General features: G+C 44.9%; 1 protein-coding gene across 1 annotated transcript in view; it reads right to left on the reverse strand.

Annotated features, from left to right (window-relative positions):
• Positions 1-371: 371 nt before the first annotated feature.
• NEURL1B (neuralized E3 ubiquitin protein ligase 1B) overlaps positions 372-13216 on the reverse strand; it is a 64391-nt gene continuing 51546 nt past the window's right edge. The window contains exons 3-5 of the mRNA XM_056574828.1: positions 9846-10550; positions 4339-4458; positions 372-2891 (exon numbers count right to left, since the gene is read on the reverse strand). Of these exons, the coding sequence (XP_056430803.1) occupies positions 2650-2891; positions 4339-4458; positions 9846-10550 (1067 nt within the window). The 3' untranslated portion in view covers positions 372-2649. The remainder of the gene's footprint in view (positions 2892-4338; positions 4459-9845; positions 10551-13216) is intronic.

Raw genomic sequence — 13216 nt, forward strand, 5'->3', positions numbered from 1 at the left:
ATCAGCGCTCTGACAGGTTCTGTGTGTATTGTGCAAGAACTATATATGTCCAAGACTACACAAATCTTGGCATCTATAAGATTGTCAAATATTGAACGGCTCCAGTTAAGGTTGGCATTTACCAGCAGAAGGCATTTTCATCTGTATGGACTGTGTATAACTAGTGATGGATGTGAATATCATGAGCGAATTTACAGTGATTCGATTCGTGATGAACTTCTCGGCTCGGCGTTTCGATTCGTCACAAACTTCTCGGCTCCGCCGTTGCTGACTTTAGCCTGCATAAATGAGTTTAGCTTTCAGGTGCTCCGGTGGGCTGGAAAAGGTGGATACAGTCCAAGCAGAGAGTCTCCTAGGACTGTATCCACCTTTTCCAGCCCACCGGAGCACCTGAAAGCTGAACTAATTTATGCAGGATAAGTCATCAACTACCGAGCCGAGAAGTTTGTGACGAATCGAATCAATGTAACTAATTGTTAATAATGATCATAGTAGATGTGTCTGTATGGAACTAGCCTCAAGTCTGTAAACCCGATCCCTCTACAAAGTTATGTGATCTCTACATAGCTCTTTTCAACTAACATGCCTAGAACTCTAACATTCCATTCTGTACACGTACCGCACCTTCGGATACCACAATCCTTTCTCTACAACACCATCAGCTCCTATGTCCAAATGTTAACATCCGCTCCATACTATTCTCAAGGTAACCTTGATACAAAGGTCAGCTACTGTAACACACGAGAAATACAACACCCGGCTATCTAACACATTGCCTGCTGTGCTACCTCAGCAAGAAGGCCTACAAGATCACACAATATAAATATAGAAACGTATAAAGATGTTTAATGCTCTGATCATTGGAAATGCTGCTGTCATCGCTTTCATATTCAGGGTTTGGGGATTTTTCATTTTGACTATTTGTTTAGATTGCTGTCTAGGTGGAGGGCTCGCAGTCATTAGTGTGTACTGCAGTAAATGGGACTAGCTTTCTCATTAGCTCCATTATAGATACTGTGGAAAGCCTCGTTTTACTTTGTTGAGGGATTCTACATAAAGTGAAGGACATCATTTCCACATTACATTACATATGTGAAATTTACTTTCCCCCACAGGTAGGTGAGGATTACTAGAGGCCAGTTACACTGCACACATTACAGTGTAGATCATGGAGGCTGCAGTTTTGTAAATGATTTAGTAATCGTGACAATGCAGCCGACCCATTCACTAGGAACGTGCAACATTACTGAAAAACAATAGATAGTCACTGGTTCCTAGAGAATTCAAAATGGCTACTTACACCATGTTTAGGCAGGAAGTGCACTCTAAAGCACTAGTATCTTTTTCCTGTTCTTGTGATAATAAGTAGGGCTAAAATCCCACTTGCTAATGGAAGTCTCTATCATACCATACACAGAACTGGTGGTGACTAGAATCCAACAAAGTGTATATCCTAATAAATTATCGCCACCATCTGCTTGAACAGAATAGGAAATCAGTGGGTAACTATTGCACCAAAAAAAACGCAGCACCGGGAGGACACGAGGATAGTTATCTAAAATATGACCTCAACATTGTGACTGGCTTTTTACAAAGAATGGAGGGTAATGGTAACCTGCTCACCAGCAGACCGCCTGTCATTATACTAAGTGTGGTGAGCAGCAAAACCAAGACAGATCAACCCATGGAAACCAGTTCCAGAGTCATTGAAATGTGTGTCCTTGATTCCAGTTGACTACATCTATAAGGCACCAGACTATGTATTCCGGGACAACCTTGTGCACAAGAAAGATATCAGAAACCAGCAGTATACAGTTTTTGCCAAACAAATATTGAGCTGTTTAGCGGTATCACACTTAATCTTTGACTTCCATGAGAAGAAAGTACCATAAGCTGTCATGTATCTGGTGAACACTAAGAATTGGTCTGTGGTTTCTCCCTAAGGGTGGTATCACATGAGCTATAACCCATGATATTACATGACGTCAATCACTTTGACCTTAACAAGAGTCTCCAGAGGTTACAATGGATCAATTGATAGAATGATGGAGATGAATAAACTCGAGTGCTGGAAGCTCTATACCACCACCCCTAAGACACTGCATTACAAACAAGGTAAAATGTAGCCTTGAAGAGGGTTCCCACAATACATAACCAACCTACACAATACAGAAAATACTAGTAAAGATTTTGCTCACAATCTGGTACAGGCAAAGACATTGCGTGAAAGTAGGAATCTGAAGTCCCTTCATCTCCCCTGCGCCTGGTTTACATCACTGGAAGGCACTACTTACTGGACTGATAAATGATGATTTTCTTAAAGGGGCCTAGGGTAATAATAGTTTGGTCTAATTGCACCCCTGAGTAAAGGCACCTCCACAACCATAATGATGGTAAGCTGGACGGTTTTGTAAGGACACCCTGAACAATTGCTTTAATGACCCTGTACTAGAGGTATCCCTTTATCAACTGGCCATGAGTAAGGACACTGGCACGCCAGTTTTGTGCCACTTCACTACTTTAAGTCAAAATCCCAGAGCCAATGTATAAAGCACTGTTTCCATAAAGGGTAGATCCCTGATTGGATGCTTTATTTTCAGAAAAGTCAGCATACAATACAATCCCTGTGAAACGTCAGAGTCTCCATGTTTAAGGACGATATGTTTTGATGACATCTTTTATCACCCTCCGGCAGATGGGGCAACATGCGTTCACTTGCCTCTTCAACTTCAGCCCGCAACTGCTGCACAGACACATGTGGCCACAAGTATAGATGACCGTTTCAACCTCATTGTCGAAGCATACTGCACACTCTCCGTCTTTACTTGCTTGGGGTTCTGGCGCAAACACTGGAGATACAGGTGGACTTAGTGGAGAACTAGGAGCAGTCACTGTCAACAGAAAAAAAGAAAGAAAAGTCTAAGAATTTACGATGTCTAGATCTGAAAGAGCAAATGTAACTTATGTAGATTTCCTAAATAGCCCGAGCGGCAGAGCCAGGCAGAGCATGGCAAAGAGGGGCACAGAAGCAGAATCATTATTTTTTTTTTTTTAAATTTTTTTAGAACTTCTTGAAGACCAGATTCAAACAATGTATATCAGAATCCTGTCGTTTTAAGTAAATGTTCTCCATTTGAACATTTCTTCTTTGCAAACAATGAATTTCAAAAGTACCTATCGATTGTGCTGGATCTATATAATTTACAACAGTCTAGGGCTTTGTGTACAAGAAGCAGAAATATATACCATATATACTCGAGTTTTTCAGCACGATTTTTCGTGCCCCCCCCCCCCGGCTTATACTCGAGTGAACTCTCCGCCTGTCAATTCCTTCTCAGTGGTCTTCAACCTGCAGACCTCCAGATGTTGCAAAACTACAACTCCCAGCATGCCCGGAGGTTGAAGACCACTGCCGCCTTAGTCATCATCCAGACCCCCCCTTTAGTTTTCTACTCACCTCCCCTTGATGGGGAGGAAGGGTGAGCTGGTCCGGGCCATCTATGCTGCAGGGAACGTCTGGTGGGGAGGGTTAGTCGTTCCGGGCTGTCCATCTTCACCGGGAGGCCCTCTTCTCCGGGCCGGCACCAGATTAGTGACGTTGTCTTGATGACGACGCACAGGGACGTCTGTGCACAGCAGACGTCCGTGATGTCCCTGCGCATGAACGTCCCTGTGCGTCGTCAAGGCAACGTCACTAGTCCGGGGCTGGCCCAGAGCGGAGAAGAGGGCCTACCGATGTAAATGGACAGCCCGGAACGACTAACCCTCCCTACCGGACAGTCCCTGCAGCATAGATGGCCCGGACCAGCTCACCCTTCCTTCCCACCGAGGGGAGGTGAGTAGAAAACTAAAGGGGGTCTGGATGATGATGAAGGCTGCAGTGGTCTTCAACCTGCGGACCTCCAGATGTTTCAAAACTACAACTCCCAGCATGCCCGGATGGCTGTCCGGGCATGCTGGGAGTTGTAGTTTTGCAACATCTGGAGGTCCACAGGTTGAAGACCACTGATGAAGGGATTGACAGGTGGTGATGATGAAGGGGGGGGGGGTGATGACGAGGATGATGATGACAGGGTGATGATGATGATGGGGGTGTTAATGTCGGGAGTCTGGATGATGACAGGGGGGGATGATGTATTTCCCAGCCTAGGCTTATAGTCGAGTCAATAACTTTTCCTGGGTTTTTGGGGTGAAATTAGGGGCCTTGGCTTATATTCGGGTCGGCTTATACTCGAGTATATACGGTACACACACACACACACACACACACACACACACACACACACACACATCAGTGGTTTCCAAATAAAAATAGGTTTTGCCGTGCACCATACATACCTAGAGACGACTCAGAGGCTGAAGAGGAGCGGTTCACACTAAAGGCCATATCTGAATCGCTGTCATACTGGGAGCCACTTGGAGAGCCAGATGGAGAAAGCACATTGGACTGTACAGTTCCTGATGGGAAGAGAGATTAAGAACAAGCTGAATAGATAGTTTTAATAGAACATGCCAGTCATGTGTGTTCAGAATACTAGCTCAGACCATTCCACACTTCATATGGACGGCTCTTCCGCAATAGTTATTTTAGTCTACTCTTTCAACCTAATATTCATCTGCAGCAAATGTTGTAGGCTACAAAAGCCAGGATAGTCATTTGTTTTATTTCTACTTTGACAATACAAGTCAGCTAATCTTTCTGTATGAATCTGTAGACAGCACCACAAAATATTGGTAATATATTCACTTCTAATCCCTAAATACATTTTTATCTATTTATGGATTTACAGCCCTTATGTAAAATCATAAAATAGGTATTCACATTATACCAAGCACAGACATGTTAAAGGTGTGCTCCACTGGAAAACACTTTAGGACAGGTTTTCTATGGGATTTGCTCCTACTCTGGACAGTTCCTAAAATGGACAAAGGTGTCAGCAGAGAGCACTGTGGTCAGGCAGAAAGTAAATTCAAAAAGAAAACAACTTCCTGTGGAGTATACAACAGCTGATAAGTACTGGAAGGATTACGTTTTTTTAATAGAAGTAATTTACAAATCTGTTTAACTCTCTGGCACTAGTTGATTTGAGAAAAAATGTTTTCCCCTTTAAACACCAGAATGGTCAGATCAGTGGGACCTAGAGGCTAGAAGTAGGGCTGGGCGGTATACCGGTTCATACCGAATACCGAAATCTTTTTCCTGCACAATATGAATTTTGCCCATACCGCAATACCGGTCGGGCCCCCCTCCCATGAATGAATTATCCGCCGCAGCGCACTGTCCCCACATCGGGGAACTAATCATATGTGACCCGCGAGCGCTGTTCTGCTTTTCTTCTGCCCCCCCCCCCCCAAAGAATTATTAGCTGCGCTGTCACCACATCATGCCACCCGCATGCGCTCCTCTGTTCATCCTCCTATGAGTTGCGGGCCGCCGGCGCTAGAAATCCGTACTGTACTACAAATAACGTTGCCCAGGCTGCAAAAATAAACAAAATAAACTTTAACTCACCTTCCGACGTTCCCCCATTACCGGCCTCGCGGTCCCTCCGCTGCGGTCCTGGGGATGGGAACGTCACAGAGCCGTCAGCCTATCACTGGCCGCAGTGATGTCTCGCCCCGGCCGATGATAGGCTGGCGGCTCTGTGACTTTCCCGTCCCAAGGAAACGGCAAGAAGACCGCAGCGCAGGGCAGTGAAGATGGTAGCAGAGCAACGAGGGGGACATAGGCAGGTTAAAGTTTATTTTGTTTATTTTTGCAGCCCGGGAAATGTTATTTGTAGTACAGTACAGATTTCTAGCACCGGCGGCCTGCAACTCACAAGAGGTTGAGCAGAGGAGCGGGTGACATGATGTGGGGACAGCGCAGCTGATAATTCATTGGGGGGGGGGGGGGTGTTGTTAGAGAAGCGGCATCCAGGACACATGGGGGGGATACCGTTAAATACTGTGGAACCGCCATCACTTGCAAAAATACTGTGATACACGTTTTGCTCATACCGCCCAGCTCTAGCTAGAAGTGTCACCAACATCCAGAACCAAAAAGTTTGCAAGCTTCAATGAAGTGACAACCCCACTGTTAGTAGACCGAAGACATTTCTATATGTACAAATAAGGCAGGAGTAAATGCAACAGTAAAAGGGTATTCTGGCCATAGAAATCTTATGCCCTATCCAAAGGATAGGAGATAAGAGGTCTGTTATGTTGTCCTGAGTAAAGGGTCTGAATACTTATGTCAATACAATATTTTAGTTTTTCCTTTTTAATAAATTAAAGAGGTCTAACATTCTGTTATCACTTTGTCAATATGGGGAACGGAGTGCAGAATGATGGGGGAAACTTGGGTTTTTCTTTATTTTAACACAAGGCCGCAACAGAACAAGACTCCTGGAATGCATTGCATAGGAGTGTCCAGATCTAGAGGGGAGTCCTGTATATAGGTAAAAAGGGGGGGTGAAAGGATGTTCTGGGAATGAAGAGAATTCTATGAAGGACTAAACAATGCATGAAGAATCTATCAATTTTAAATTTCATCTGTTTTCTATTTATACTGCCCGTTCTGTCTCCAGCTCCTTAAATGGAATCTGCTGGGGACAAGGAGGCTGCGCTGACATCATGGTAGTAGCTAAAGGAGCCGATTACCACATTATCTTCACTGAAGCCTCCTCCTCCGCTTAGGAAGAGAACATCAGTGTGAAAAATATACACAGGCGCTGAAAGGAATAAAAGATTTCGGTGCCGGGACGCTATTTCACACACAGGACAGGGGCACAGTTGCAAGGTCTCTGGAAAGGCTCATTGTCTCATGGAATGAGAGGAAAGCAAGAGATATAGTCTAGGGTGGTGTTTTCCAAAAAGCGTGCCTCCAGCTGTTGCAAAACTACAACTCCCAGCATGCCCGGACAGCCGCTGGCTGTCCGGGCATGCTGGGAGTTGTAGTTTTGCAACAGCTGGAGGCACGCTGTTTGGAAAACACCGGTCTAGGGTATGAGTATGTCTGTCTGTACCAACAAACCAACATGTGTACTGCTGGAGGTTGCACAAATGCGCCAGTTTGCAGCTTCCAGACGACCGTGAAAAGATTAGTTTTACTGTCCTAGCAAATAACTCAAAAGGCAAAGAAGGAAAAAATAAATCGCCATGCTTCAACAACTATTCCAAATATTAGTGTAGTCTCATGAGCACATTGTTGTGGTACTAAAGTGTCTTATGCAAAATAGTAGAGTATCCAGCTCAGCAATCCGCCACGTGTGCACGGATGCATGGGGACTGCACGCACAGGACAGCTGAACGTAAGGAATATCCAGCACCACAACCTCAGATTAAGAACGTTGCTTTTATTAGATAGTCATAGACAGGTACATAGAACACAGCATGCACGAACCAAGGAGTGACGCGTTTCAGTGGACGTAGCCTCCTTAGTCGTACTACTAAGTACGACTAAGGTGGCTACGTCCACCAAAACGCGTCACTACTGGCTCCATGCATGCGGTGTTCTATGTTCTTGTTGATGACGATTTAATAAAAGCAACATTCTTAATCCGAGGTCGTGGTGCTGGATATTCATTATGTTCAGCTAAAGTGTCTTAAGAATGAAAAGGAGGACAGCAATGTGGAAATCTAATGTATAGGAAAACACAAGGAACAACTATCACAGCCCATAAAGGCAACAATATCAGGTACCAATCATAAGATCAAAGCGGAAGTCAAATATACATAAGAATAAATACATAAGTGGCTCTCCAGCAGTTACAAAACTACATCTCTCGGCACGCTCAAGCAGCCAACGCAAGTGCAAGCACGCTGCGAGTTATAGTTCTGCAAACGCTAGAAAGGAAGGGGTTGGAGACCACCGATATAAGGCATAGATCAGATAAGAGCCCATGGAGAGCAGCACAGATACAGCATGCTTTCTTTTCTGACAGATCCATGTATATGGAAACCCCAAAAGACAATTTCTTGTTGTTCACCTCTGCACCACTGGGGGGCAGAATACATTTATGTAAAGAAACCTGAATAGGTGGAAGGTTAGTGTTTGCTGCAGTATAATACAATAAGCTTAGAGACATATTAAAGAGGACTCCAGTGGGGGAAAAAATATTAAATCAACTGGTGGCAGAAAGTTAAACAGATTTGTAAATTACTTCTATTTAAAAATCTTAATTCTGGTACTTATCAGCTGCTGTATAGTTCTTTCCAGTCTGACCACAGTGCTCTCTGCTGACACCTCTGTCCATGTCAGTAACTGTCCGGAGCAGGAGAGGTTTGCTATGGGGATTTGTTGTACTCTGGACAGCTCCTGACACGGACAGAGGTGTCAGCAGAGAGCACTGTGGTCAGACAGAAAAGAACTACACAACTTCCTCTGAAGCATACAGCAGCTGATAAGTACTGTAAGGATTAAGATTTTTTATAGAAGTAATTTGCAAATCTGTTTAACTTTTGGCACCAGTTGATTTAAAAAAAAAAAAAAAAAAAGTTTCCCACTGGAGTACCCCTTTAAGTTGATTTTATTATTCTTTTCTCATCTTTGATGAGATCAGTTTGTCTTCGGGGGAAGATATCCTTCTAACATACAGATATGTCCTATGTCAGCTATTTATCCAACAATAGATACCTCGCCCTAGGGTAACAGAAGCACACCAGCAATAATATCCCTATACTGCAGCCATTTCTATAAAGAATACACTTGTTCCTTCAAACAAGACTATTTTGCATCTGTATCACTTTTTGTGCAGACTACACTACAGATCTAATCTTTGGGATTTTTCACATGGATGTATAAAATTCATGCATATAAAAAAATAATAATAATTGAAGACTATGGAAAAGGATAAATCCCGCACGTGATCCGCATTTGGTCCATTCTGCATCAGTAAGTCCTCAGGATTTCATTTCATTTGTACCTCATTTTCAACATGTATTTTCCCATCTAGCAAACGGGCTTAAAATATTTTCTATGTTGAAATAAGAATGTCATAATGATGACTTAATGATTTTACTTCATCCTTAAGGGTAAATTCACGCATACTGTATCTGCTGCAGATTTTATGCTGTTATTAAATACAAATCATTTGTTTATAGAATCTGCAGCAGATACGGTAATGTACACTTAAAGGAATACTGCAGCCATAGAACACTTATCCCCTATCTGCAGGACAAGAGTCTGACCGCTGGGACCCCCCACGATCTTCTGTATGGGGCCGCGGCTCTACCCATGCAGAAGGCATGTTAGCGGCGGATAGGGGATAAGTGTTTTATGGCAGCAGTACTCCTTTAAAAGAAAACGGTGCCCGGTCCCTATGAAAATCCTCTACTTTCTGCACTGAATTGCGCACTGGAGGCGGCCCACCAGACGGATTTGAATATTCATGGACGCTGGTCACGTGAGCGCTCAGTAGGCACAAGCGCTCACGTGACCAGCGTCCATTAATATTCAAATCCAGCGGGCGGGCCCGCCTCCAGTGCGCAATTCAGTGCAGAAAGAAGAAGATCTTCAGAGGGACCGGGCGCCGGACAGCAGGAATGTTATATTAGTCAGAGAGGCCGCATCGGTTTCCTATTCCCCGCACTATAACCCGGTGTATTGGGTTTAGTGTGGGTGAACGGGTGACCCACAACGGGTTGTCGCACAAAGCAAAGTTGGTAGTACATACATATATGTAAAGAGCACTAATGTACTTGTACATGCTATTACATTTCAAATAGGTTTAATTTGACCAAATTTATCAGTTTAGACTTCTTCCATCTTTATCTCTGTGTACACTGGATTCCTATTATGGATGTATACCAATACACAGATGCTTCTAGAAGATGACACATTAGTCACCAAAACTTCCACTTACCCATTATTCTCAGCTGGTTCACAATCCCATGAATTGAAAAAAATATCCAAAGAGGCTGCGAGGAGTCTACACACATCAACATCCCGCGACTGTTCCCGTTCACACCATGATTAATCTCCCCATTGGCCATGAATGAAAAACTATGGATATCCCCATTGCTGACTGTGAATAAGCCTTGATGAACCACCCAATATTCCTTCCTGTCCAATAGGTAGTCAGGATTTGATGGCAGATCATAAGTTCGTAATGTGCTTGGATCGCAGGAGGTGATGCCAAATGACATAGACCCATAGTAAGGCAGTGGCAATTGACCTGTCTCTACGAAGAGGGTCTCACCGATGTGCATTGACCTCTCTGTAAACACTATCGTCCTGTTGCTCTCCTGCCAGTTAGTGTATGCCACTGAGCGATCGGGTGACAGAGTGATGTCAGCACCACGAGTAGGGTGAAAATGCAGCTCCATGTCCAATAACGTTGGTATCCCTTGTGTACGCTGCCGCCTATTTGGACAACAAGGTATGGCGTGATTATCGGTCGGTGGTGGCACTCGGCTCAAGTTCAAGTTAGCGATTTTAGCCACCACCTGATTGTTCTCCAGTTCATTATTGTTGAAGTTTGCAGAATCATGGCTACTTTGCGGCAAGCAGGTGCTGAGTCGAGGACTGCTCAGTCGTCCTGGTGGCATCGTGTCAGCAAACATGCTATCTGCGGGTTAAAAACAAACAGTTTAATCTATATATAGAAAACTTTATGGGAAATATGTTACCACATAACTTCCAAACGGCTGGAGATATTTCGATAATACTTGGTCACATGTTACTTATATGTCCACTTAAAATATAGGATAGTTAATTTAACCCTTAACTACCCCGATTTGTAAGGGTTGGGGTTTTTGTTTAAAGTCCCATGAAAATCAATGGGAAATGTATGTTCCCACATAACTTCCGTACGGCTGCAGATATTTCAATACCTGGTACACATATTACAGGTCGGGATAGGAGGACGGGATAGGAGGACGGGATAGGAGGACGGGATAGGAGGACGGGATAGGAGGACGGGATAGGAGGACGGGATAGGAGGACGGGATAGGAGGACAAGATAGGAGGACGGGATATGAGGACAGGATAGGAGGTCGGGATATAGGAGGTCGGGATATGACAATAATGTATGGGGATGGGATATTAAGTCAAAAGCTTCCTCCCCTGTTGATTTTCCTCCCCAACAAGGATGAGGAAGGAAAAACCGGGCAACGCCGTGTACTCAGCTAGTACATGTATAAGGGACACCAAAACAACATTATACTCACAAAACATGCCTATCGTGTGATTAAGGACTGGGTGGATGAGTATTTGCATTAATCCATTTCACAGCACATGTCACATCTAACAATACATGTCGTCTGGCCCAAAGAATGCAACCTGTCAGTCAGAAGAGATCCAAGTGTAACGTCATTGGGTCCACACCAGTGTTTCCTAACCAGAGTGCCTCCAGCTGTTGCAAAACTACAACTCCTAGCCATTGGCTGTCCGAGCATGCTGGGAGTTGTAGTTTTTCCATAGCTGGAGGCACGCTGGCTGGGAAACACTAGTCTACATCATACATATGACAAGATGCCTGCTAGTTCATTGTCTGTATGTGATTTTACCCATACTACAACTCTCAGCATGTATAACTGTATGGCATGACATGCGTAGCATTTTTGGCTTGGAGTGCCTGGGTATGGAGCCAGGGATCAGAGCACAGAATATAAAGATCCATTGCATAGTAGCGTGATGAATGAGTAGGCGTCAAAGGCAACACAGCTGCCTCCTGTCACAAATGGACGCTGTGAAAGCTTTCTTCTAAGCCTGCAGCGACACCAGGGTTTTGTAATAAACAAGAATGAATGCACAGTATTCAGATCCAAGTTGTATGGAAGGTGTGTTAACACTCACGGGCTTCATAAAATATTAACATAACTGGGAATATGACTTCATATTTTTAGGAGGATACTAATACTGGAAAAGAAAAAAACAGCTTATACAGTAAATTATCATCCTGGTATCTCACAAATGCAGACACACAAAAAGTATTTTATATGTCAAGTCCCTGAGATCTGCATAAACAAGAGGTCAGAACAGTCTACGAGGTTACCATGTCAGAAATGGGACATAAAAGACTGTCGGGGTCTGTAGGTATTAGGGATCGACCGATATCGATAATCTGCAATCTTTCAGGCAGATAGCCGATAACTTATACCAATATTCCGGTATACAGTGACCCCCCGACCTACGATCATTTCAACATACGATGGTCTCTCAGAGGCCATTGCATGTTGAAGGCAGCATCAACATACGATGCTTTTGTATGTCGGGGCCATCGCATAAACGGCTATCCGGCAGCACAGACTGTTTCAGCTGCCACCATATAGCCGTTTACGGTGCCCCGTGTTGTCCGCTGACGATCACTTACCTGTCCTCGGGGCTCCAGCGCGTCCTCTCCTGTCTCCCCGGGAATCGTTGGCGCTCTCCATCGACATCATCACGTCGCTGCTCACACCATCCCATCATCCAATAGGAGCGGCGTGCGTAGCGACATGATGGCGGCGACGGGAGCGAGGATGCCGGGGAAGCAGAGGCCTTGCCGGAGCGTCGGGGACACCACGGGGACGCGGCAACAGCGATGGAAGGCGACATCCAGGGCAGTGGTGACGGTCCAGAGCAGCGGGGACACGTGAGTATAACCTCCAATACCAGTGGTCTTCAACCTGCGGACCTCCAGATGTTGCAAAACTACAACTCCCAGCATGCCCGGACAGCCGTTGGCTGTCCGGGCATGCTGGGAGTTGTAGTTTTGCAACATCTAGAGGTCCGCAGGTTGAAGACCACTGGATAGGAGGTAATACTCACGTGTCCCCGCCGCTCCGGACCCGTCACCGCTGCCCTGGATGTCGCTCCATCACTGTCGCCCCGGCCCAGCAGATCAATGACTTAAAGCGAGCGCTTTAAATCAATGAACTGCAGCGGCTTTTGCAGGGTCAGAGACCGCAGCCGCCCGCTTCTCTCCCCCTGCCTGTCCTGAGGTCCTCCCAAGTCCAACCACCGCTGCCCCATTGCCTCCCCCAGTCAATGGGGCAGCGGTGGGGGCGGTGCATTATCGGCAAGATAATTGCCGATACCAATAATGGCCAAAATCGTGAATATCGGCCAAACCGATAATCGGTCGATCCCTAATTGGTATGACTCCGACCACAAAGTTTGTATAATCCTGCCCTAGTGTGTCTCTGCAATAGTGGGGGGGGGATAAGAATAAAAAGTATATAAGACTAAAGAGATATAAATGAGAAGTACTGAAAGTCTTAGGAACCGCTGTCGTCTACACGGAGATATTAA

Source organism: Hyla sarda, chromosome 4 (genome assembly GCF_029499605.1).
Source record: "Hyla sarda isolate aHylSar1 chromosome 4, aHylSar1.hap1, whole genome shotgun sequence".
Taxonomy (NCBI): domain Eukaryota; kingdom Metazoa; phylum Chordata; class Amphibia; order Anura; family Hylidae; genus Hyla; species Hyla sarda.